Genomic DNA, 22204 nt, shown 5'->3' on the forward strand with positions numbered 1-22204 from the left:
AGAGTTAAATTTGTTGTTATTTGACACAATTAAACCATCTGTGCCCAAAAAGGACAGCAAAGTTCTTTTCTAACAGGCTGTAAGCACGTTTCAGAAGAAAAGTAGATATGGGAAGGTGGGCTCCATTCACGGATGCTGGAGTAAGCCATTGAGAAAGCCCTGGTTAGCCCACTCCTTCCTAGGTGTCTCTGGAGGAACCTGAGAAATCACCTTTGGGTTCATTTCCCCACCAAAAGAGTCCCCTTCTGAATTTCCGACCCTGAATATGAAGTCTTAAAATGGCCTTATAAGGACAATGCTGGAGCCTGGCTGGCTGCAAAGTCTCTGCTGGGCAGCTGACAAGGAAGGGCCACCATCATTTACAGCATGCAGGGGGGTGGCTTCATCCGCCTCGCTGGGGAAGGTGCACCACCTGAGTGGAAGGCACCATGCTGGGATCCTTCCTCCATCCTTGTCAATTGATCCCTACTGTCACCTTCAGGACAAGAGAAAAACTCCCAGGTCATCTTCCTGGTCTCCTCAGTCCTCACAACAATGCTTCTAGATATAGTTTTTTACCCCCATTTTTTTTAACAAGAAAAAACATTACTGCTGAACAGCACATGGCTGAGCAAAAATTGAAACCCAGGTTTCTCCTACTTCAAAGCCTGTGGTTTACGTTGACTGCTTATTTGGTCCACTTTAAGCAGGAACGACTCGGAAAAGCATCAATTCAAATTTTAAAAATTCTTTGCAGACTTATTTAAAGTAAAACTTCAGGAAATGGTACAGTCTGTAGATGTCTGAGTCTTAAGGTAAATTTTCTCCTTTCCCCCTCCCTCCTTTGTTCCATACCCTCTCTTTCCCCCACTGATAACCTGGTGAGGAAATAGAGTATGCCAGGAGCCTGGCACAAAGGGCACTACTTCAGCACAACCTTGTCAGAGAGGGATGTACCATTAGCCCAGCTGCTGTCTGGCTGTGGGCCACTGAGGTAAAGGGTGCATGAGGATCCAGGCTGCAGGGATGCTCTGCACACACAGCAGAGAGTAGTGGGCAGTTTTCAAAAGGCAGGTAGGGGAGTCACGTTTGGCCAAGAATACAGTGCTTAGTACATAGTAGATATTTGATAAATGTTGACTAAATAGAACTTCAGGTTTTTATACACTGAGGAGAAGTTTCCTTTAATGGGGAACAGTTATAGCTCTATGCCCTTATGTAATAAAACAGGCAAGATTTGAGATTCTATCTCAATCATTTATTCAAGACCTGTGGCAGAATCTTTAAGTATAGGTATAAAATAAACGGCTAGATGTCATAAGGCTTGTTTGAATATTAATTTACCCTTCTCTAAAATGAATTCAGTGGTGTAAACTGATGCTGAGACATGACATCTTAGACAGTACTGCCCTGCCGGAGTAAATGCAAATCACATTGTCTGACAATCCCTGGGGAACGGCCTTGCAATGTCAAGACCATGGGAAGATGACATGAAATCAAATTCATAGAAATGTGACTTAGATGTTCAAAATAATAAATCTCTCTCCTTGAATGTTTACAGGAAGAGTGTTGTGACCCCAAAATAATTACACCATGACAGAATACTTCCATGAAGATGACAGGGATTAAAATAAAATGGGCTTCACTCTGTATTTTAGTGTGTAATCACATGTGTGTATCCCTTCAGCAAGCAATTTTCAAACATACTACATGCTACACACTGCGCTGGGTGCTGAGGTTTGAACGAAGGGAAAGGCCAGCGAGGTCCTTGTCGTCCAGTGGCTCCTGGCCGAGCTGGTGATGGCTGTAATGGAATCATGAACAGGGCCTGCCAAAGAACAATGGAAGAGCTTTCCTCCTGTGGGAGGCACTTGACACTCATATGGAAGGATGAGTTCCCTAATGAAGGTGTATGGAGAGGTAAAGGCATTTTAGGTATAGGTTCAGTGGTGAGAAAAAAATAGCATGTTTGAAGACTGCCAATATTTAGGATGCTAGAACTCAAGACAATGTGAAAGTGGCAATAGATATGATGGAAGGGCAGGCAGGGGTCAGATCTTAATGTTTATGACAGACTATAATGAGGTGAACTTGATAAAGATCAAGGTCTCACACAAAGTAGATCTAGGCGACCTGGAGAACATGCTCTATCTTCCACCACACCCCTTCCAGGATACAGGAGTAATGTGTGATGCTGCAGTTTGGAGGCACCAAAGCATCCCAGACCTCTGGTCCGATTTGGATCATCATGCTGACAGACAGGGGAAAACACTTTGACCAGAATCATATTCTGCTGATTATTCTACACTGTTTCACATAGGTTGCTTGGAGACCTCGGTTTCATTCCATCTCAGCCAGGCCATGCCAGTGACTGTAGCAGCCGCTTGGCCTTGATCACTTTCCATTAAGGCTCAGTCACATGCCTGCTCAAGATTCACAGGGGCACCTGCCATCTTCCTTGTATGGGTAGCTTGCTAAGGATGTTAACACACACTTGCAGCCATTCCAAGGCCTCCAATTTAGTAGTTATAGCTGTCACAGGCTAACACAACCTGACAGGAAACATGGAGTGGGAAGCCCATCATTGCCAAATGACTCCCAGCCCAGCTAACCTACAGTCCTGCCTGAACACATGAGCCCAAACAGTGCTCCTCTAGTAGTCTCTTTTCTGCCTTCTAGATTCTCCAGCATGCAGAGAGGATCGGAAAAATACCCCACCCAACCCCACTAACAAAAGCAAGAACGCACACTCTCTCTTCCTCTCTGCCTGCCCACTGAGTGCCCCCAACCCCTGTGCCACCACCCAGAACCTGAAGTGCTATCTCATGGTCTGCCATCTGCTCTATCATGTAACACCTAGACCGGGCAAGAATTGGCAAAATGGCTCAATATCCTCACGTCACTGAAAAATAGAGCCATGTCCCAGCTGGTGTTGCTCAGTGGGTTGAGTGCTGGCCTGTGAGCCAAAGGGTTGCCAGTTCAATTCCCAGTCAGGGCACATGCCTGGTTGTAGGTCAGGTCCTCAGTAGGAGGTATAAGAGGCAACCACACATTGATGTTTCTCTCACTCTCTTTCTCTCTCCCTTCCCCTCTCTCTAAAAATAAATAAATTAAAAATCTTTTAAAAGCCACAAGTTCTTTCTGATGGGGACCATCACTATTCCCCAGTGAGCAGAAGCATTCTGGAAAGCCCATTTTCAGAGGAGAGCCTACACCACATGACGTAAGAACACATTTACTTAAGAGTAAGCTGCAGGTCCAGAGAAATCAAGGCATCTTTAGTACTCTTCCCCAAGTGCTCTTTGAACCATGCATGGCAGAACTGTGTGCTCCCCACATGTTCTCTCTTTTTGTGCTTCACAGTTCAGATGCCAAATGCCCTGCTCCCACAAGGCCCAAGGAAGGCCCAGTCTTCTGTGGGCACACAGCCCTATCTTGACCTGCCACAGAGCCTATGCCATTTTAATTTCAGTTCCTTTCAAATTGGAGTGAAGATAGCTAGGCTGAATACTGCTGCATTGAGTTATTTAAAACCTCTAACATAGTAACTTCACTACAATACAACCACACTGCCAAGTGCACAGGACAATGTGACTCCTGGGTGACTTTGACACCCAGCTCTGCTATGCTGGCAGCCCCCATGGCACCTCGATGACATGCAGCTACCAGCTGCACCTCTCAATGAACAGAGGGACTCGGGACTGAGCAGGCAATGAGCCTTTTGAGGGCAAAATGTGCCCATAGGCCAGAAGTGGTGCAAAAAGGAAGGAGTGTTATGAGGACTGTCTCCAGTGCTTTGAGCTTTTCTGGACTCCCCCAGAGACCAGGGCATAGCACTGAGCCATGCTCCACAGGCTGAGCCAAGAAAGGAGTGGAAAGGAAGAGTCCCCTTGGAGCAGGAGCTTGCCAGCTTCCTAAAAGGCTACTGGATTCATTTGGTGTCATAAAAGGAGCCTCTTTCTGAAATGATGAAGCCCTCAGTGTCAGCACATCTAGAGTGGGCTAAGGAGACTGGGGTAGAGCGTTCAAACAAGAAAAAAGCCAAGCTGCCATTCTTAGAAAGGTATTTACCTGGGCATCAGCCATGATGAGACATTTCTTGTCTTCCTTCCCCCACCCTTCTTTATCCACTCTCACCCCTGACATCTCATGTCCAAGTTGTCTCTAAGGGAAGAATGTGATCTTCTTTGTCTCTGTTCTTAGGATTTTTCTAGTGCTTTGTTTCACTGATTCTTGTAGCAATTTGCACTGCCCTAAACCACTTTCTGGGGGCCAAAATGTTTTATTACACAGAAATAAATTTGACTAAAATCCTTCTTGTGCTGAGAATCTTAAAAAAAAGAAAAAGTGAGAGTAGCATGAAAAGAATGTGCTCAGAAAACCAGAATGAAGTCCAGGAACCAACAAGCCATGGAAAGAGAAATAGAAAATGAAGGTGACGTCTGGGGGGAATTTAGAGCAGGAAGCTGACATTTTTTAGTGTTTGAAATATGGTAAGGAAAAAGCCTACCTCTGATACAGGGCAGTTTTGGGGAGAAAAACCTATATGCTAAAGAGATTTGCTGCCTAAAAAGACTATACCACTACAGAAAGGCGGGGGAGGAGTCTGAACACCCTGCTCACAAAAGGGTGGTGCTGAAAGATCACCCTCCTCAGATTCATTAAGAAGCAGAGCTGCCCCATAGAAAACTGGGCTGTCAGCTTCACGCTGAGTCCTACACAAACAGAACCATCAACAAACCTTTACTGAAATTGTGTTGAGAACATGAATCAGAATTTATTTTGGGAAAAGAGCCATGAAGAATAGAACCAGAGATGAAGCTCCCCAAGGAGATGTTGAGCTGTCTTATGAGGAGCAGACTCCCTGATAACCCTGCAGACATCTGTGCAGAGCCTTTCTTATGCTTGGATGATCTTTCCAGAGAAATCATAAAGCAACAGGGCATCCAACTGTCCGTCAGAAGTTAGCTCAGATGAGATTGGGCATGTTAAGAGTGGTATAAGCTGTGGTACCATAAAAATCCTAGTGGAAAACGTAGCGAGTAAAATTTCAGACATCCCAGGTAGCAATATTTTTGCCCATATGTCTCTCTAGGGCAAGGAAAATTAAGGAAGAAATAAACAAATGGGACTACATCAAGTTAAAAAGCTTCTGCAAAGGTAAAGAAACCAAAATCAAAATGAAAAGGGAGCCAACCATAAGGGAGAACACATTTACCAGTGATATACTGGACAAGGGTCTAATCTCCAAAATATATAAAGGACTCATACGACTCAATACCAGGAAGACAAGCAATCCAATTAAAAATGGGCAAAGGACCTGAACAGACACTTCTTCAAGGAGGACATACAGAAGGCCCATAGACGTATGAAAAGATGCTCAACGTAATTGGCCATCAGAGAGATGCAAATTAAAACCGCAATGAGATACCGCCTCACACCTGTCAGAATGGTGATCATTAATGAATCAACAAACAACAAGTGCTGGAGAGGATGTGGAGAAAAGGAAACCCTAGTGCACTGTTAGTGGGATTGCAGACTGGTGCAGCCACTGTGGAGAACAGTATGGAATTTCCTCAAAAAATTAAAAAACAAAACTGCCTTTTGACTCAGAAATTCCACTTCTGGGAGTATATCCTAAGAATCCTGAAACACCAATTCAAAAGAACTTATGCACCTCTATGTTCACAGCAGCACTATTTACAATAGCCAATATTTGGAAACAGTCTAAGTGCCCATCAATAAATGAGTGGATTAAAAAATTCACTGTATAAATGTACTACACATTTGTGAAGTATTACACAGCAGAAAAAAAGAAGGAACTCCTACCTTTCATGACAGTATGGATGTAACTGGAGACTATTATGTTAAGTGAAATAAGCCAGTTAGTGAAAGACAAATACCCTATGATCTCACTTATAAGAGGAATCTAATGAACATAATGAAGTAATGAGCAAAATAGAACCAGAGGCATGGAATCATGGAATAAATTGATAGCTATAAGAGGGGAAGAGGGAGATGAGGACTGTTTGAAAGAAGGTGAAGGGATTAGTCAAAGAACATATAGAAGGACCCATGAACATAGACAATGGTGTGAGGAATGACTATGGAAATTGGGAGAGGACTGGCTGGAGGAGGAGGAAGGGTGCAAAATTGGGACAACTGTAATAGCATAAACAATAAAAAAGCTGGCTCAGCCTGCAATTCTGACCATCCAATGAGATGCAGCTCTGAGTTGTGAGGAGTCAAAACCTAGCTGAACATTGAAGATAGAGGTTAAAAAATAGTTGTCTAAATACATGTCAAATGGCAAAGTTGCACATTTGGGGTTAATCTAACAAACACAAGATCTACTCTTAATGAGGTGGGGGATAAATAGGCAAGAGCTAAGAGATCTGGGGAGAAGAGATAACCTGGGAAAAGGATGAGGAAGGTACGAGTAACTCTGTATAATAGAAAAAGTGGTGAGAAGATATCATGTCCAGAAATATGCCTTCTCTGAATCTGAAAGAAACCATTTCCTTGATCCAAAAACAAAGGTACCACTGAAATTATACCTCCATGTTACCAATGCTTGATAGGAATGAAGCATGTGACTTAAAAGTATTAAACTACTTAGAATTAAGTATTAAACATCAATAATTTCCATTAGCCTCTGATCAACAGTGTACATTCCTGTGATCCTGTTGTTTTCTCAGGTTCTTCACTCTCCTGAAAATCTCTCTCTCTTAAGACGTCAGCTTTCATCTAAGGTACACATTCCTCTATGAACTCACTTCAAAAGATACAAGAAGGAAGTGAGTATCATAGGTTTAATTTCCAATTGCATCTTATTCCAGCCTACCTTCTTTTCAGTCATAGGTCTACCTGAAGGCTTCAGAGCTTTTGCTTTTAGAACAAGGTCAAAGTCCACTTCATCAGACCTTACCTTTGATGCCCTGAAGGAGAAGGCTGTGGCCTTGGTGTCTGACTTTCCCCGGTCTTGCAGCATTAGGCCTTGGTCCTCTGTCAAGGCCAGGTAGTGGCCTGTGGTGAGATGCCGCAGTCGGAAAGCCTGGCCCCATCTGATGTTACTGCCACTCCAGCTGGGCAGGTGAAACAGACAAGAAATTGCACTTACACAAAAATAAGTCCTTTTCAATATTTATTCTGTGCTTCCATACACATGCTAGCAGACTTGCAATACTCCAGGGTTCATCCCCTAAGGGACAAAGCACCAGAGTTCTGGTTTGCTCTAGGATTTTCTGTCTGCCTAAAACTAAGCATGGTGCTCTCTTGTCATCTCCCTTAAGAACACCAACAAGAAACATGATCCTGGGGATGGGGCAATAGTCTATTTTAACTGGAAGGTCCAGGCTCCCATTTTTCCTTCACTCTACTGAAGTATCTTAATGCAAAAACAAAAACAGAAAAAAGAATGGGAAGGTTGCCTTTTTACGGGAAACTTGTTTCTGGGAAAGCAAAACCTTTCTGAATGTGCCATCTGAACTCAAACACTTTTCCACCACAAAAATCTAATCTTCAACAGAAAGAGCAAAAATGTTTGTGCAGCTTACACTTGTCAGAGAGAGGGAGATAATAAAGAAGCCTAACAAATAAATTAACATTGTGGTATATTAGAAGGCAATAAATTCTATGGGTGAAAAGTAAAACAGGATGAGATGCTTGAGATAAGAAAGATCTCATGTTGAATACCGAGTTTTTTATGGTCCTACATCAAAAGCTTGGTATTCAACAAAAGTTACAGGAAGTGTCAGGGAGAAATTATCCACTGAATAATCTGTAATACATTTATCTTTTAAGTTAGAGTGAAACATTTAAGAGATACATGTGCCAAATTTTAAAGTAACTTTTCTCTTTATCCAACTCTTTGGAGCACCAGCAAATCCAAAGTACATTGTTAAAAGGCTTAAATTCTTCATGCTTCAAATGCTGGGGAAATAAGCAACCATTACTTGAAGTCTAGACACATACTTGTTTTAACTTTTTATACAAGTCCATTAAGTAATAATCATAGGCTGATATCCTGAGAAACAGAGTATAACTTTTAACAGGGCTGGAAAAGGAATGTAAAGCCCGGAGCCAGATAACAAGCAGGTGCTCCTTAAAACAAGTTTTCCTTAAACCAGCCGTCTCCAGAGCTCTCAGTAAAAAGTTGAACGTATATATGTGTATGTATAAGAGAAGTTGTAATATCTTCTTCTGATTGCTAATGGGTTATTTTGAGAATCCTTCATGAGAGAGACTGTTACTTTGAATATGTGTTCAGGGGGAGAATGAGCAGAGAGCTAGAGAGAAAGTTAGAGAAGGACAACCAAGATGGCCACACTTGACCCTCCTCTCTTATCCCAAGCAGTTTAGCTCTAGCCTCGCTTGCAGTTCCTCTCAGCAAAATAAAGGTCCAGAGCTTAACTGGATCCCCTTTAGTAGTCTGATGTTTAGAGACCATATGTTTTTGCTCAGGCAAATAGCTCCAGAGTCTCAGCCTCCTGTCCCTTCCATCTAGATGCAGCACTGTTTCTCACAAGTTCTGGTAAATACCGTTTCTTCACAGCTATGTTTTCAATGATGTTCTCGTCTTCCCTGCCTCACATCATCATGACCACCACTCTGTCACTCAAAGATAACTTTCCACTGGAGCAAACAGAGCTACTGAGAAGGAGACTTAATGTGGATTCTAGAGAATCTTTTGAAGAAAACAAATGGGAGAAGAGTACTGTTGACTTCCAGTGGTCATGACTGAGCTTGCCTTTTGTGATGCAGACACTGCAAGGGGAGGGGAGCTGTCTGGCTTTATAATCAAAACAGAGGTCTTGGAAATCGCAGTTGGGGTGTGTGTGTGTGTGTGTGTGTGTGTGGTTGTCATTGTTCTTCTTTAAAAACAAAGTCACAGAAACTTCAGATTTAGCTGTGGGCCCATAACTTTTGAGGGTTTGCCAGGTGATAGGGAACAAATGAAATAGTATTTAAGAGAAAGGACTGTACCAGAAAAGGAAGCAGTCTTGCGGAGAGCACCACCCTGACCCTCCATTACCTAATCCGAAGGGGTTCCACTCTCCACAGAGATCTGGCGCGTGTCCCAGCTCCCCCGGCTTCATAGAATATCCTCCTGTGAGCAGAGTTGGAGATTAGTTCCTGACACTGATCAGCACCGGATGGGGGACAGCTCCCTGTGGAGGCTCCCACACTGTTTTTCTAAGTCAGCAAAGCAAGGGTCAAAGGGAGGGCATACATTCTTTCAAATTAGTGTTTCTGTGTTCTTAGGACATATTCCCAGAAGTGTGATCACTCAGTCAAAAGGAAGTTCTGTATTTAATTTTTTGAGGAAATTCCATACTGTTTTCCACAGTGGCTGCACCCGTCTGCATTCCCACCAAGAGTGCACAAGGGTCCCCTCAATAAATTTAATTAAAAAAATAAAGTAACTTGAAAAAAAGTCAGACAGGCACACTTTGTCAGTCTCTCTCTCTCATGAGGAGAAAAAGTGCTAGCGGTGAGGGGATTGCTTGCCATGTAGGTATCTGGCCACCCACGAGCCACCCATCAGGTGTACAATGAAAAGGGTCTTCTCGGTTTCCACATCAGGAGTCAGAACAGCCAGTCACGTGATCAGACTAAATACTGAATGCTCCAGTTCTTTCAGGTTAAGTGCCTTGATGTTTTACACCTTTTAAAATGTATTTGCACTTTAAAACATATACATAGTACGGTGTGAATTAATTTCTACTGTTCTAGGATGCTCAGAACAAAACTTCATGCTCCGTGGCTAGAGTGTTCATGATTTTATTACTGTGCTCTTGTCTCCTTTCCTGAAATAAGATAAGCTTTTAATGTGTTTAATAAAATGTTTATTTTGGAATAATTTTAGACTTGCAAAAAAGTCATAAAAATAGTATGAGGGTTTGTGTATAGTCTCACTTGCTTTCCCCTAATGGTATCATCTGACATTACAATGGCACTGAGTCAGAACTAAGAAACCACCATTGGTACATCATTACCAGCTAAACTCAAGACTTTATTGGGATTTCGCCCGTTTCTCCATTAAATTTTTTCCTGTTCCAGGATGCAATCCAAGACACAATGCGTTTAGCTGTCATGTCACCCATTTCCTCTGGTGTCTTACAACTTCTTAGTCTTTCCTTGTTTCCATGACTTTGGCAGTTTTGAGGAGTGCTGGTCAGGTATTCTGTAATGTTGCTTGATGTGGGTTTGCCTGATGCCTATCTGATGATTAGCAAAGCCTGCTTTTAATCTATATAATCGGGGTCAACCTACCTAAATGACAGATTACGAGGAATTAAATGAACTATTCTAGTTGTCCCTGGCTTGCCTGGTTTACTAAACCCAGACACTTTTTGAGAATCTCATGACCTTAGGTTAAGACTGATCATTTACTTGCATTTAAATTCGCCACACAGGATTTGTATATACATCACAATTGAATCACTCAAGCCCCTGAAAAACTTTATCTAGGTTTTTGAGACAACAGGCAATCGATAGAGGTGAAGAGGAAATGCCTAATTATTTTTACCCTAAAATAATCACATAATTATGAGATAGTTAAAATATGGGGCCTGGGAGTCAGGCAGACCTAAGTTTGAATCTGTTAGCTGTGTGACCTTAATCAAGTCCTTTCAACTCTGTGCGTCAGTTTTCTCACTGGGAAAGTCTAATTAAGGGACTTAAATCACAGAACGGTTGTGAGGGTTTAATGTGTTTTGTTGTAATTGATGTGCCAAAAGATGCTCCCAGATGCACAGAATATTATGTATTGTGGATTAATCCAAATTTTGTTTAAATACAGATGTTTATAAACATGATACAAAAATGCAGTTAATGGTACAGAAATACAATGAACAATTATATTAACAGTGGTTACTTCTGGGTGGTAGGATGACTGAAGACATTCTAAATCTTTCTCAAATGTACACATTATCAGGAAATATGTAATAAATATTAGGAAAGAAATCTTACATTACTTTATTGCTCCGACACCCCAGGTGTCTGTGTACCAGGCCTAGAATAATAATAATACTGCACTAGCCTCCTAGCCACACAAGAAAATGTGCTGAGGTTTCCACCAATGCTTCTCCCTCCTCACTGAGGGCTGGAGGGATCTCTAAGGAGGAGGGAGTGGATCAGCTCACCCCAGGTTGCACAATTAGAGAACCCTCTCCCTCTGACATCTAAAGAATTCTGGAAGGTTAGTCCTACCCACCCAGGCAATGCTGGAAACTTGTTCCATTTATTCTCTCAAGGTTACAGAGGTTGAAACAACCTGTTCCCGTTCTCTAAAACAATTACCCAAGGAGAGGAGTAGAGTGGGTGGTGAGATGAGGTGCCTCTGAAAGCTTGGCTGACAGCTTAGCCTTGACTTCAATAGCTCAAGTGACTTACTCCAGGGTGCTTGACAAGCCAGAGGCACAGACAAGGATCAGAGCTCAGAAAGCTAGATTGATTTTGGGTTTGTACCCTGGGACAGTCAGCCTCTCTATCTAGCCTCGCTGCTCTGTGGCTTTAGAGGGAATAGAAATTATTTCCACCTGCAAGTCAGCCCTGTTAAGTGGAATCACTCACATAGTTTTTTTTAGTATGTTCTCTATTCCCTATTCCTTTGTGCTCTCCCAGATTCCAGTATTCCTGGCCAGTTCTGAGGATTTACATGTTGACATAAGACAGCCATGAGGCTTGCCACTCACCTTACCTAGATGGCAAGTAATGCCAAGGCACCCTGCTTTCATTAAGAGACCAGCTGACACAAAAATTCACGTTCCAGTGTAAGAAAGAGATACTCACTCACACCAGCCTCAACCCCTTCACACTTCCTTACTGAGGAATGGATTTCAGCATTCTCATTTTTACCTGTGAATTTCTTTTTTAAAAATACAAGTTAGATCCCAAGGAATCCTCAGCCCAGGGAAGGCCACCGTCACTCTCACCGCAGTGACGGCACACATGCCTGCTTCATGTGCCTCTCTGGGACCTTTCCGTCGTATTCACTCTCCCCAGCACTTCCTTTCAAATACCCGTGCGGCCTTTCCTTTTAGTCAGGATCTTGTTGAACCACCTGACTGAAGTGCCCACAAAATGGCACGGCTCTCCAAGCAGTGTCTGCACAGGCTGCTTCTAATATGGCTCTATATCTAATGACAGTTGTGTGGTGGGGCAGGGGGGAAGCCATGTACAAGGTTAGTGTTTCATTTTTCCCAAATTCCTATCCTTAAAAAAGAACAGGATTGAGAAGAAAGAACTAGTGAGTTCTGATAGATTCCATCTTAGGTGTAACTCTGGAGAACTCACCCACAAAACTTCAGTTCTTTATCCACCTGCAAACTTTCCCCTGATGCAGCAGAATAAAATATTAAGAGAGACAGTACATGGGCAATTGCATAATTCACTGTTTAAAGAAAAGGGAATGAAAGTTGCAAGTGAATAGGATCACATGACATTATTTAGAACATGGAATCCTCAATTCTAAGGAAATCAAGTGTGCCTCATCATTGGACCAGTGCTAGGGAGGTGGTGAGTGAATTAATCAGGCATTTTCCTTAGCTCTGCACTTCGTGTGTCCTAGACTCGGCTCTGGTTCCCATGGTACACCTGGTTCCCATGAAGGGATATTCAGAGGACAGAACAAGCAGGAAAAGACTCAGAACAAGAAGGAATACATATTGCCAATGGATGGTTTCTAAGATATACAATAATATGTTCCAGTTCATCCTCCTGGGGGTCCTTGTGTACATCACATAAGGAATGAGCCCTGGATGGACAGTCTGCAGCTCTGGCTTCTAGGCTCCCATCTAAGATCAGTCAGTGTGTGTCCTGGGGGTAGGAACCTGCCCTAGATGATTTCTTAGTTGTGTGGATGTGGCCCCATGTTTCTAATAAAGTAAAAGAGACACTTGACAAGGTTCCCTTAGGCATGATGAAAAAAACCAAAGAATGTTTTCCTGCCAGGATATCAGATATCAGACTCAGTGCTGTCCCAAATTCTGTTTGAAGCACCTCTCAGTATTAAGACCTGTATTCATATCTTCCCTCTATGGTATAAATTTCTGAAAAACATTCATGGATGGGTCAACTAGGGGAGAAGACAAAGCATCACTGTCAATAGCATCCTCTAAACATAGCCCTTGGCACTATTCCTTGCTAAATCCAGCTCCTGCTGGATATTGACACTTGGGTCCTCTAATCCTGTTTGGTAACAAGCAAAAGGAAATCACCAAACTCCACCTTAATTACTTAGCTCATGAAAGGGGAATAATAGTGATGATCTGCTTGCAAATAACCTGGTGGATAATTTATGTAAGTGCACAGACCCATTAGAGTCATTAGCTTTATTTCTATTACTGAAGAGGGTGAATCAGGCTACAATTAATGCTACCAGAAACTCCTTAGAGACAGGAGCACCCAAAGAAAATAAAGGAGTTGGGCATTATAGATCTGCTTGCCAAAGAAGCAGTACATGTATATATGAGGTCTGTCTGTAAAAAGTCCAGCCATTGTTAACACAACAAAAAGGGTTTGCATGACATTGATGTAACCTGGCAGCCAAGGAAAGTGGATGGGAATGCACACGTGTGAACAATGATGACTTCACTGTACTAGTAAGTGGGGGTGGTAGATGCTGTTGAGTGAGTGTGTGTACTGTGTGGTTGTCGCATTCAAAATGACTGAGCAAGTAGACCAATGAATCTGCATCAGATTTTGTGTTAGGCTTAAATATTCCTCTGTGGAAACTATTTGGATGATTCAGAAGGCCACAGCTGTGGGCAACTGGAGATTGGCAGCTTCATCATGACAACACACCCACTCATGCATCACATCTCGTGCAGAGTTTTTTTATGAAACATCAAATCACCCAGATGACTCTGCCCCCCTACAGCCCAGACTTGGCACCGTGTGACTTCTGGCTGTTCCCAAAACTAACATCACCTTGAAAGGGAAGAGATTTCAGACCATCGATGAGATTCAGGAAGACATGACAGGGCAGCTGATGGTGATTAGGAGAACTGTGTGAGGTCCCAAGGTGCCTACTTTGAAGGGGACTGAGGCATCATTGTCCTGTGTACAATGTTTCTTGTATTTTGTATCTTCTTCAATAAATAAATATCTCTATTTTTCATAGTACATGGCTGGATACCTCTGGACAGACCTTGTATATACCTGTCTAGTGTTTGCCATTCCTAGTTACAAACTGCAACACATGGCTGAAGTGGGGTATGCTATTGAGCACCAGTTACAGAATTCATCTGTGGCCACATCCACATGCAAGCACTTCAATGTGAGTCATCTGAGACTGGAGACAGGTAGGAGAAGGAGGAAGCTATCAGCTTACCTGTGCTGGGAGTCATTCTGGCCTGTAGATGGTATTGTCAAACACTCATCATGACCATGGAAAAGACGTACTACATGCCCTCCAAGTAGGTATCCTAGAAGAGAGTTATATTCTACCATGAACTGATGACAAGTTTAATAAAGAGAATATCATGTTTAAAAGGATACATTTGTACAGGTCTGAGTCAGTTATGAAAAACACCAAGAGAGAAGCATTTGGGAAATTACAGATTCCATGAATTCAGGCCTCAGGCAGAAAAGACAAGAATGTCACAACAATTCTAACATTGAGAGTTAAAAAGGTTTCAGGGATGAGCAAGTCCGACATCAAAAAGTAAGGTGAAAATGGTGTCAATTCATAGCATTAAGAACCAAAAGGAAAATAAGTTGCTATTATAAAAGAGATAAGGATTTTCCAACTGCTTGGGATGTAAAGATGTTCGACACCAAATTCTTGGATGAGCTCTTAGATCTCACTGTGTGTGTTTTGTGGCAAAACCCAAATCAGACTGCAGTCATGGAAAAGAAAGAAGGTGCTGGGCAGGGGGCTAGCCAACTGTTATTAAACATTGTCTTAGGAGAAGCTAGCTTCTGAATGTATTTAGCAAACACATATCAAAACTGGACATTGATCCTACCGCTTTGAGGGGAAGGCAGAATGACATTCCAATATTCCTGAGTTGACAAGCATAGATGCCACTATCAATAAGCTCTTAGCTTTTAGAACAAGGAAAGGAATCTGAATAGCTAGGGAGTTCAGAGATGGATAGGAAACAATAAGATTCAAGTGCATGATGACCAATTCATCTTCAAATAAATTTCTAGCCTTAGCACACAGTAGCAGGAGAGGGGCCCCAGTCTGAGCTTTACCTTGCACAGAGAAGTGGACATTTTTAAAGGGATTTTTAAATTTATTTTTAGAGAGAGGGGAAGGGAGGGAAAAAGAGAGGGAGAGAAACAACAACGTGTGGTTGCCTCTTGTACACCCCCTACCGGGGACCTGGCCTGCAACCTAGGCATTTCCCCTGACTGGGAATTGAACTGTTGACACTTTGGTTCACAGGCTGGCACTCAGTTCACTGAGCCACACCAGCCAGGACAGAAGTGGGCATTTTCTTTTCCTACTGAATTCAAAAACTCTCCAGGCTAGTCTGTTCTCAGGAGACATAATGGAGTTAATATGCTCAATGTCTGTATTAGGATTATTTTTTAATCACATAATTAGATCACTTTAAGGGCTATCAAACTATTTGGGTGTTGGGTGAAATCAGCAAGAATGAGAAGTCATGCCACAGGAGAAAGGCGTTACCAGTGTATCTTGTTCAGGGGCAGTCTGGTATCCCCCTCCATTTTTTTTATTTTGCATCCGGGCAAGGAGAGTTTTTCTTAAACTTCCCCCAAACATTCAGAAGTCTTTTTCCAATTTCTCTCTATGTTATTGCACTAATATTTTCAGTTACATCATTTTTTTTGCATTGAGATAATTTATGACATTATCATAAGTGTCATAGGGGAATTCTTAACTGCCAGTTTATTTAGAAAATGAAAATCATCCACGATCATGTTCTTGCATAAACTCCCCATCGTCTCATGATGGTGAGGCCATGCCCCATTCAGAGCTCATCACTTATAGTCCTCAGGCTCCTCCAATCAATATTCTATCCACACGGAGAAAACTGCCAAGTGCCAGCACATCACAGCATTTCGTAATTGAAATATGCAGGCCAACAGTCAGTACAGAAGGATCATGACAAGGGTCACTTACACTCTCAAGGGCTGCAGTGGGTTTCTCACCAGTGGGTCCTGAAAAGCCAGTGTCTATAGGGCCAGACGACTCACAGGATGAGTTGCCCAGGTTCTATTACAAGGGCAATCAACACTTCTGGAAGGACCATCCTGATGTGATTTGCAAACACTTCTCAATTAGTCTCCATAAGCCCTCTTTTTGGACTGGGAAACAATTTTATTCCCACAGTGATAATGAAAATTTAACACGGAGAGTCAGTCAAAACTCCCCTGGTCAAGAGTTTCTTGATTCCTCATAGAAAGGGAATGATTGACAATGATTCAATCATTGTGGGTGGTAGGTTAATTTCGGCATAAAACAAGAGGGCTAAATGTTCCACAATTTGCTGAAAGGGTTAAAAGTCTGCTGTTCCCTGATTACTCAGTTGAGCTATGATGCCTTCTGAAACTGGGATATCACCTTGATACTCTCAGTTTGCCATTTGCAAACATTTTATCATGGGAGGGCATTCCTAGTTTGAAACTACTAGGCTCAGGATTAAAAACAGGGTTAAAGTCTGTGACGTAAATATTTAAAAAAATTTTGATCTTGCTCTAAGTGCTGAAATGTGATGTGATGACCTACAGGCCACTGACATTTGATTATTCCGCTCAGCCGTGATATTACTCATGAGTAAGATAAGGCCAGTGTATTTACTGCGTAACTTGAAAGGTGCATTGACTTTGTCTGGCTCCAAGAAATAGGATATGTTGAACAAACTTTGATGCTCTTACTTCCAAGGGAAAAATAAAATACTGAGAATATTTATTATTTTTAAATGGCTTTGCAGGCATAGAAGTTGAAACACAAAGCCAAATGTACTCTTATTATAAAGAAAAGTCCTCCCACCTGTATGGAGACATGCCTTGGGAAGAAGTATTAACAACATCACCTTCTTGGCAAATAATCTCGTCTAAAATTTAAGTTGCTGAGGTCTGTACACTTATAACTGTCACCATAAATAAAAATGAAGAGTCAGTAGATGAGGAAAGGTGCATATCAAAGTCCTAAATGCATATGGTGCTAAAATAATAGTGGACTCCAAAGGATTAAAAGTAATTCCAGGAATGCTCATGTGATCAGAAATTAGGACAGAAAATAACCCACACCGATATCAGAGAAAGGAAGTCAGGTGAACTAAAACCATGCTAACTGTGTATTGAGACGTTCATGTGGGAGTTGGGAAGCAGCAGAAAATGTCACTATATACAGCACAAGACAGACTGGCAGAGTGAGGGCTGCATGCATATAAAAAGCATACCTTCTTCGATGCTACTTCCTGAGCACGTAGGATGTACATTCCAGAGTGTTTGCATAAAGGAGGCATCCACTTGTATATTAGCATTTGATATTGAGAGATGCTGTGGCAGAAACAAAAATGTGACATCCTTTAAATCACCTGGCCAGTCCTGACAGGAGCAGCTCCCCTAGAATTTTAAGGATCGAATTAAACAGCCTTAGCATCATCTGGCTCTTCCTATATAGCTATGGAAGATTTTTTCACTCAATCTAGAAGCAGTTTCAAAGCAGGATGTGTTACTCAGGGAAGACGAAGTTTTAGCTACAGAGGTGACAGACAAGTGTTGACTTCATCCCTTCAGCTGGCTCCTTGATTCCACAGGAATTTATAAAATGTTTATTTTTGGCAGGACACAGAACTCACAAATGGGAAAAATTACTGCAGTCTTCGGTCTAGGCAATGTAAAGTCTGCTAACAGGATTGGCATTCAGAAGCTTAAAAACTTATCTCTGACATTTCTCTGATCTTCAGATATTACACACACACACACACACACACACACACACACACACACACCCTACCCCTCCACCAGCCAAGGGCTTGATGTCAGTGATGCGAGCCTAGTACCTATCCCCAGGTACAAAATCTCACCTGCAGCTTCCAACTGCTATGACATCTCACATGCTGAAATATTTTAAATTCATTTCTTTCTCCAATAGCAGCTTATTTTCCTCTATCCCATTCTTTCAGGCTTTTTCTTCTCTGGACAAGAGCTAAACAATGTGATACATTCATAGTAATGGCAGCTAATATATACATAGCTGGCTTTCTCTGGAAGTGCCTGGAGAAGTTTAGCAGAGGTTGTTGGGCACAGTGACTTATTCTGAAAGGATCATTCACAGTTAAATCCCAGGCCCCATGACAACCTGGCAGGGGAGAGGATTTAATCACCTCTTAAGTATGCTATGTAAAGGCATCTATCTTATTCTACGCAACCTGTTGTGACTCTGTTCTCCTTGACCAACTGTTCTGAAAGGAAATGTTCTAGAAATGAAAGATGCCTGTGTTAGGAGGTACTTACAAGGTATCTTTCAGAGGACACGCTGACGAGGATGAGATCATCTCCAATTCGAACTTTTTCTCCCTCAGACCTCTGTTTGGAAGTGGGATGTATGGTCCACCAGCAGGCTTCTCCTATGTAAAGACTCCTCAAGTCAGTCATTGCTTCATAGAGGCCCTTGTCTCTAATTCTGTCCCTCATTACTATTATCAGTGCTGATAATAGTAATTTCTGATAATAGTAAATTTGTGATAATCTCCCAAACACACCCATACTTCAGACCTCAATTTCTATTTATCCGTAGGCATTCCAGCTAGCCCCACATCTGCTTTTGCCGATGGTGATTGTTTTTTTCTCTAGAGACAGAAAGGCAGTGTTGGAAAGAGCATTGGAGGCCAGCATCTATAGAAGCCTGAGCATTTTTAATACATAGAGAAAATGCTCTCTTCATAGGCACTTACAAATCTTTTTTAAGAATTGACTTCAAATGCAGACAACTGTAATTGAATAACAATAAAAATTAAAAAAATAAATAAAATATATAAAAAAAGAATTGACTTCATTGGGCTACTGACTACTCACAGACTTTTTTTTTAATCTTTGCCCTGACCCTTCCATGAATTCTACTAAAACATCGGTATTTCTACTGAAGATGATGATTTTTCAAAAGGCCTAAATCTACAAGAACTAAGATAGTAGGTATGAAGTTGATAGCAATAAAGAGAAAATGACATTTTGTAAAAAATAAGATAGATGGTTTTAGCCCAGAGAAAGCTAAAACTCAAGTCTTTGGGTAAGAAAATGGATGAGAAGCCAATCTCAAGAAATAGAACCCTTCCCTTTGCATATTACCCAGAAAGCCTCTGGAACCGGAGCTAACGGTTACTTGCACAGGCAACAGTAGGATAGGAGATGGGGTTGAAAACAGAAAGGCTGGCTGAAAGTTTTAAAGGAACATTTAACCCCCTGCATCCTTTTTTCTGTGCTGCACACACAGATAGGGAAGTCTTCCTCCTCCACCCTATAGAAAAAGTCAAATCCATGGAATGACAAACCATCAGTGGTCTGGTTTTAGAAATACCAGGCACTGTCAAACAAGGAGGCAAAGAATACTGAAGATAGAGAATAACTAAAATTCCATGTCCTGGTTAGTAACTCCAGCTCTCTTCTCTTATCCTCCATCCTTCGGCTTCCAGAATGCCCGTTGTGATGCTGGCTCCCTCCCCACTCCCAAATTTGAGGATTGCTCTTTAGGGAAGCCAAATATCCAAGATAAAATATGCTGCTGTCCTGACGCCTCCTGTGAAAAGCCTAGGTCCCACCTGGATCGCCTAAAAGGGAGCTCTAAGAGAGCTCAAGTCACACTCGTAGCTTCCAGTCAGCACTTACTCCCCTGATCTAAACCTGAATGGAGACAAAGGATCACCAGGCATCTGAGGAAAGTCTAATGTGAATGACGGGAACAAAACAAAAAGGGGGAAAAGGGACTTGGAGAAAACAAAGGTTAAAGACTGCCAAAGAAAACTTAAAAAATATTATAGTAATAATCTCAGAGAGATAAGAAGATATTAATGCAGTATATTAATGAAGCAGCAATGAACATATCCAGGAAGGATTCCTTTGGAGAAAAAGAAAAACTCTCTGATTCTGAAAAAGAGAGAAAGAAAGGGTTATAGGATCAAGTTGAGAAAACTTCTCCCAAAAAGAAGAACAAAGACAATCAGAAAACCAATCTAGAGAATTTCCAGGAAGCAGAACAGAGAAAAGGGAGGAATAAACCAAAGAAATAGTATAAACATGCTTCCAAAGCTGAAAGACAAGCACTTTCAGATGGGAAAGGCTTATGAAAGGCCTAGCACAGTGGAGAAGAGAGACCTGCACCGGGGTCCATGCCTGTGAGGCTTAGAAGACAAAGGATCTGAGTCGAAACATATTGCTGTGGAATTTCAGACATGAGGGCAAAAGAGAAGATCTAAATAGCTCCCAGAAAATACAAACAGGTCATACACAAAGGATCAGAAATCAACAAACAGGCAGACCATAAACTAAGAGAAAATAGATAAAAACTTTTGGGATGCTGAGAAAAAGAAAATTTCCCATGTAGAATACTATGAATTACTTCTGAAGCTGCAATTAAGAAACTTTTGGATGACAGTTTGACCTCCCATGAATCTTTTCTGTAAAAGCTACTGGATAATGGGCTCCACCAAAGTGAGTTGATAAACCAAGAAGGGAGAAAAACATGAGGTCTCTAGGAGAGGGGAAAGGGAATCTCCTGGGTGATGGTGGATGTTTCTAAGAAGACAAAAGTAAGAGTACAGCTAATGTGATTGAATCTAATCAGGGGAGAGTTTCAGTTCTATGGAATAGTTTAGAAATGAATGAATGATTGAGCCACAGAAAATAAAACAAACAAATAAGATAATTTTTAAAAAAGAGATTTTATTTATTTATTTTTAGAGAGAGGGGAAGGAAGGGAGAAAGAGAGAGAAGCATCAGTGTGTGGTTGCCTCTCACCCACCCCCTACCAGGCACCTGGCCCACAACCCAGGCGTGTGCTCCAACTGGGAATTGAACCAATGGCCCTTTGGTTCACAGGCTTGAGCTTAATCCACTGAGCTACACCAGCTGGGGCTCAAATAAGGCAATTATTAACTACTGGAAAATTCAAAAATAATAAAGTGAACCGAGCATAGTATGTGAAGAGTCTCATTTGCAAATAAAAGTTACAGTTATATCAATAGAAGTAGTTTATATTGGTTTGGTAGTTATATGTAAATATATTGGGAGGGTGGGAAGAAGATAGGAAAGAATGGACCATAAGAGTTATTTCTTATTATTCATTTGGCACCATCAGTAGATAATACCTAATCTGGAAAGAATAACTAAATAGTATGCTCTATTATTCATAAACAAGTGGTAAACAATACTAGAGGAACTGAAAGTAGGTGCCCCAGAGAGAGGCGGGGACCCAGGAGAGGGAAGGACGGGGGAGGAGACTGATGTTTTCAATAAGTGTAAAAGGACTCTTTACTTCTTTAAACTATGTATAGGTATTACTTTGATTAAGTATTTATTCTTATTTTGATTACATTTAAAATTTCGTGACAAGCCCTGGCTGGTGTGGCTCAGTGGATTGAGTGCTGGCCTGAGAATCAAAGGATCATGGGTTTGATTCCCAGTCGGGGTACATGCCTGGGTTATGGGCCAGGTCCCAAGCAGGGGGCGTGCGAGAGGCAACCACACATTGATGTTTCTCTCCCCCTCTTTCTCCTTCCCTTTTCCTCCCTCTAAAATTAAAGAAATAAAATCTTTAAAAATAAATAAATAAAGAATTTCATGACAAAAGGTAGGTTAGCCTCCACATTTCCAGGGGAAAATGATATTTATATCCATTAGGTACTCTGGACCATCAAGGGTGTTTGGGATAAAGTGGTTCTTAAACAGGCACATGGAGGAAGAGTCTACTTCTCCTACTGCCCTCTCCTGGGAACAACAGTTCAGTGGTCAGGACCATTCCCAGAATCAATAGGATATGGGCCAGTTGATGACCCTGAAATACATAAAAGAAAAACACTAAAAGCACTGTTTTTCCTATTTATTTCCTCCTAAGTCTCATGTTAAAGCTACCTGTAAATGCTAAAAACAAAACAACAACAAAAACCCTTAAAAGGAAAAAAGAAAGGACTCAGTAACCAAAACCAAAGGGAAAATGATCAGCAATTCTTTTTTTTAATCCTCAATTGAGGACATGATCACTGACTTTAGAAAGACAGGAAGACAGGAGGGTTGGGGGAGAGGG

At 41.7% G+C, this 22204-nt stretch overlaps 1 protein-coding gene across 1 annotated transcript in view; it reads right to left on the reverse strand.

The window, feature by feature from the left end:
• The window catches only part of RYR3 (ryanodine receptor 3), a 534646-nt gene that overhangs the window by 273289 nt on the left and 239153 nt on the right, over nucleotides 1–22204 (reverse strand). The window contains exons 6-10 of the mRNA XM_053928437.1: nucleotides 18424–18536; nucleotides 17364–17463; nucleotides 14318–14411; nucleotides 9014–9088; nucleotides 6908–7064 (exon numbers count right to left, since the gene is read on the reverse strand). Coding sequence (XP_053784412.1) covers nucleotides 6908–7064; nucleotides 9014–9088; nucleotides 14318–14411; nucleotides 17364–17463; nucleotides 18424–18536 — 539 coding nt within the window. The remainder of the gene's footprint in view (nucleotides 1–6907; nucleotides 7065–9013; nucleotides 9089–14317; nucleotides 14412–17363; nucleotides 17464–18423; nucleotides 18537–22204) is intronic.

This window comes from Desmodus rotundus, chromosome 7, assembly GCF_022682495.2.
Source record: "Desmodus rotundus isolate HL8 chromosome 7, HLdesRot8A.1, whole genome shotgun sequence".
NCBI classification, from domain to species: Eukaryota; Metazoa; Chordata; class Mammalia; order Chiroptera; family Phyllostomidae; genus Desmodus; species Desmodus rotundus.